Source organism: Saccostrea cucullata, unplaced genomic scaffold (genome assembly GCF_032062105.1).
Source record: "Saccostrea cucullata isolate Sc308-1 unplaced genomic scaffold, CSIRO_AGI_Scuc_v1 ctg8386, whole genome shotgun sequence".
NCBI classification, from domain to species: Eukaryota; Metazoa; Mollusca; class Bivalvia; order Ostreida; family Ostreidae; genus Saccostrea; species Saccostrea cuccullata.
In genome coordinates this window covers 19,742-24,882 of record NW_026926802.1, presented here as the reverse complement: position 1 = coordinate 24,882, position 5,141 = coordinate 19,742, and the positions used below count along the sequence as shown (strand labels likewise).

At 30.4% G+C, this 5,141-nt stretch overlaps 1 protein-coding gene across 1 annotated transcript; it reads left to right on the top strand.

Annotated features, from left to right (window-relative positions):
* Window positions 1–572: 572 nt before the first annotated feature.
* LOC134272674 (uncharacterized) lies at window positions 573–4,270 on the top strand. The gene is made up of 5 exons (XM_062754874.1): window positions 573–750; window positions 2,027–2,164; window positions 3,386–3,497; window positions 3,779–3,840; window positions 3,971–4,270. Exons 1-5 carry the CDS (start codon window positions 573–575, stop codon window positions 4,069–4,071), a joined length of 591 nt encoding a protein of 196 aa, XP_062610858.1. The 3' UTR covers window positions 4,072–4,270.
* Window positions 4,271–5,141: the final 871 nt, after the last annotated feature.

The following is a 5,141-nucleotide window of genomic DNA, read 5'->3' as shown; positions in this document are numbered from 1 at the left end:
GATGTGCCGAGCATAGTACAAAATTTGCAGATTTCAATCAGCATGTGGTGGCGTCTCAATAAGAGTAAAACATTCTTAAGAGGGACATTAAACAGCATACCAAAAACAAAAGAAGTGTGAAACTTGTGTTTTGAAAGAAATTTAATAATTTATGCACAATGTATTCCATACATCGAAAATATTAATACCGATTCATAATCTAGAAAATTTTCAGATTACACTGAATGTCTTTGAATGGATTTGTGATCATTTTTTTAACAGATGCAGGTTTATTTGCTTCAAGGTAAAAAAAAAACAGCTAAATGAATTTCTACTAAGATATTTCGATCCAGAAGCTTATCACCTTGATGTTTTAACACAATGTCATGGTCCTTTTTTCTTCCTTATATGTTTCCACCTTTCAAATTGATTGGTAGAATTATAGATAAGATTTTTGATGACTTTGTCAAAGAAGCCATTAATCATTATCCCAATGTGGACACACAAATATGGTTTCCATCAATAACGTCGGTTCCCCCTTTTTTTTAATTCCAATCAGACTACATGTACCCTGGCACAAGAATTTGTTGACAATGACTCAAACAGGCGAGGTACATCTACTTTTGAAAATGAAATCAATCCCTTGTATTGCATCAGGAAAGCACCCCATAATTCAGGACTTTCAAACTTGGATGCGAACATCATCACATCATCTTTACGAGCAGCAACAAACCAACAATATCAGTGCTGTTGGAAAAGATGTTTATTTTGGTATTATAAACGGGGTATTCACCATCTGAAGTGAATGTTATAACATATTTAACATATCTTTCTTATTCTGTAATAAATACTCAGATGCTCTATGTTAGTAAATACCTTGCCTTTTTTGTTACAAATGGAAAAAAAACCTCATAACCGATAACAAAACTAATGAAAAATTATTATAACATTAATCCCTCAAGACCAAAGGTAAAACTTACTTGGGATGTTTCTAAAGTCTCAAGATTTTTGTGTACCTTAATATCTCTATGTAAGGTTAGTATACATATGTTAACTCTTAAGTTACTAGTCCTTATTGGACTTCCTGTAGCTTCTACAACACAAGCATTATTGGCTCTAGATTGTCAGCGCATAGAAATGTCTTGTGCATAAAGTGACATTGTGAAAATTTTCTGGCATAAACATCAGTCTGTGTTTATTCTACATTGAAATAGTACTTGAGGGGGACAAAAGACTTCTGGAAATCTTATCTTTTAGGAGTGTCTATGATCAACTTGTTAAAACAGCAAACTGGACATCTTCAAAGACATTTTAAAGAACTTCAAGGGATGAGCATTTCGCAACTGCAATATTATATAGATAAATTTTACTTTGTTGGCATAATGAAGTTTTAGTTAGAGTTAAAGGAAATCATTATTTGTTGATATAAGTTTTTGTATTTCCTAATTAAAGTAATATAATGAGTCAAAATTATGTCTTTCTTTCATGATATCTGTAGCATACAGATAATGACTCACAAAAATTATGAGTACGAGGGTTGTCAGTAAAGTTCGTGGACAACATTGATAAAACTTAAAAACATTGATAAAATATATGAAACTATTATTTACAATGAATTATTGTTTTACATTATACATATGCAAATTTTAAACAAAAACAAAGCACAAATAGTTATACCCGGTATTTTTATCAGATGCAAAAAAGACACACACTCATACCCGGAACACTAAAACGAAAGTCCTTGACGTTAAATTCTTATTGACTTTAACGATTATATATTTCTTATTTTTCATTTTATGTAATTTACTGCTTCGAAAAATTAATTAAGTATTACATATTGAATGGTCATGTTTTCTGATTGAAGTATAAAAGGAATTGGGGACAAAAGATAATTAGATGGGAGCTGTTTTGGGATTGTCTGTAAGGGTTTCATTACAATAAGCACTAGTTGTTTGATGTAATAGAAAAGCTTCATTTTCAAGAAATTCTTTTCTTTATGAAACTTTCTGAGTAAACGTATGATATATAAAATTATTTTAAAATTAAGGTTGTTTAGCGACACGTTACGGAGAGGACTGTGAGAGACCCTGCAGTCATAACTGTATAAACGGAACCTGTCATGCAAACAACGGAACATGTACCTTAGGTTGTGATGGAAATTACTTTGATGCGAAATGTCAAAATGGTAATGATCTATAAATCTTTCCATATATTCTCTTTTCTCTACCTTTGTCAAAACGTCGACAAGAAGCACACGGCGGGTGTGACCGGTCAGCAGGGTATGCCCACTCCTCTTTGGCATCTGATCTTACTTCTGATCTTTTGAGAGTCATTGGTTCCTCTGCTCCTATTTTGTATTATTTTATGAACTTTTGATCTTGAATACTGTTCGTTATTTCAATATGTTTTATTCAGTTGATTTGTTTTTGGCCTTGGTTTATGTTGAAGAGCTGCTCGATTCAAATACCCACAAAACGGAATTTGGAACTTATAATAATATTAAATGTAAATTTTGTATAACATATTTTTGTGAAAAGCACAGACCAACGGATAAAACACTTGAAAAGTAGAGGGTAAAGATATGATTTGATATCTTGTGATTGCCTGTAATGAGATAAAAAATATCGTGACCATACAGATACAGCTGCCCAGAGGTAAAGGTTGAGACATTTCTGTATTCTACACGAATTTTCCATTTTCTGTAAGATAAAACTTTGTTTCGAGACTCAAATATTTGAAATTATACATATTTTTCAAAAATTTGTAGTTGACACTCGTTTAAACTTTTATCAAAAATATTGTTAATATGATTTTTTCCAACTACATGTACTTTAGAGTCAGATTCCAAGGAAAAAGCGGCTATTAAAAAATTGTATTCTTCATAAGTACAGTAAAACTTAGTTATAATGAAGTTAAGGGGACATTCAATTTGGGTTCCTTCAAACAGAAATTGTTAATACTTCAATTTTGTATTTATTTCGGTTTTAAAAATTAATTGAAAGTATTTAACGGAATCAAAAAACTAATTCCATGAGACTGATAATTTATTATAAGCGAGCTCTTAGTGACCGAATTTTACTATAGTGAGCAGATGTCTGGATTTATCTGGATTCGAATCGTGGGATTGAGTTTTGATATTTTGATGAATGCAGTACAGCTGAATATGTGCAATCAACCTATAGGTATTGTTTCGTTTAATAACAATGTGCGCTTAATTCATCAAGCCTGTGATATGTTTTAAGTTTTAGTTTAAGCTTTCTACACATGTACAACTTGCCAAATGCCTTTTATCATTTTTGAAAAAAAATCCTTTAATGTCTATATAAATTATTTTGTTAATTTTATAATTTTAATGTGTTTCATGACCACTTTATCAATTAAAATAAATCAATATTTTTTTCGACAGCTTTGTATGATGGCAGCTATATTTCGAATTCTAAACAGGCTATTTATATCGGTTCTGTAACTGGGGTCGTCGGCTCTCTTTTAGTTGTAATGGTACTAATACATTTTTTCAGGTAAATACTGTTTTATCTTTTGAACTATGAGTTCTTTTTCCAATTATAAGAAAAAAGATTTCTTGAATTTATTAATTTCTCTGGTTCTAAGAAAAGAGATTAAATAATATTATTCTTTATCAAAATAATATGAGCTGCATTTTGGAGAAATTAATTTTGCTGTTAATAGTATTTCTTTATTTAAAGAAATACCTTATCTACAAATAAAAGTGTAAAGTACATTTCTGATAACTTTTTTTGATGTCCCTTCCTTTCTTTGATGAATCTAAACATATTAACAGATCAAGAAAAAGAGAAAATATTTACTCAACATCTGGTGTTGCATATAAGGAAAATAATTATGGTACAACATGGATTTTGGTAGAATTGTAACAAGTCTTTTTTTTTAAAAGTTTTTTTCTGATATCATAACCTCTATATCTCAAATTAATTATATTTTGAAGGTGTAAGTTGTAGTCTCTTTTGCTATTTAGATCAACTGATTTTCAAAATTCCCGTTGAGGTTGATAGAAGAGAAAAGAATAAACCACAGGCACGGAATCCAAATGAAGAAGTTTACGAAAACAACTTGTAAAACAACTCAGCAAAATACGTAATAAAAACCGGAAACACTATCCATTGAAATTTCTTTCGTGACATACGTCATTTGTTGAGGTACTAATTAGTTGCTGGAAGAGATACTTTAATACAAGTCAAATGAGAACTATTTTTAAAAATAGAATTCGAGATATATATTAAATCTGATTTATCTTTAATTAATCTTTCAAGAGAAAGAGTGATAAGATTTTACGCATAAAATCCACCTTTTAAAGACAATATTTAACAAACCTTCAAATACGCTCGTGCATATCTTAAATTTTATATGGTTTATTTAACAAGCTTATAAAAACGTATCTTAAATATTGTCGTTTTTAAGGTTAGTTGCAATCATGTTGTAGAAGGCTTTTATGAAATTTCAGATTTTGTCATAAACATGAATAATTTATTCTACATTGCAAAGTGAATAGCTCCAAATATGTCATGTGTGGTCTTAACACGCATTCTCTGTAAGCACCAACGAATTTACTATAGGGCTTGGAAACTACATGTCTCGGATTTTGATGAAATTTTTACCATAGGTGTGTCTTGGTACAAAACTAGTAAATATGGTGTCGGAAGTTCCACACGTGCAATTCGTTGCCATGGAGACGGATCCATTGAATTCGGCCATTTTTGGCCCATTTTGACTAAATGAAAACATGAAAATAGAAGAAATGTAAATGAATATTTATCGGTATCTAATACACTCTAACAAAAATCATTGGATCATATGATAACATGACCTTTTAAGGTACACAGAGCATATAATCGTTTATTCTAGAAATATTCTTCCTGTAAGAAAAAGGTCATGCAAACTGACATGGTTTCTAAAAATTTGAAAAACATGAAAAAACATAAGTGGGCTTTTGCTCCTATTTTTAGTAACATGTATCTATAAATAGATATATTTTAGAAAAATGTGAAAAATCAAATTTTGGCAAGGTTTTAATTGTCATTACTGCATAATTAGAAGTATGTTGTAAAAATTGAGATTCTAACGACAAGAGCTGGACACCACTAGCTGGTATGGACAACGGTTGAGGGGAATTCCCATTTCTATTTTTA

Coding starts and splice junctions, on each gene's coding strand:
- LOC134272674 (XM_062754874.1), top strand. CDS start 573: ATGACTCAAACAGGCGAGGTACATCTACTTTTGAAAATGAAATCAATC. Junction 3,498..3,778: donor GTACTAATACATTTTTTCAG/GTAAATACTGTT, acceptor ACATATTAACAG/ATCAAGAAAAAGAGAAAATA. Junction 3,841..3,970: donor ATATAAGGAAAATAATTATG/GTACAACATGGA, acceptor TTTGCTATTTAG/ATCAACTGATTTTCAAAATT.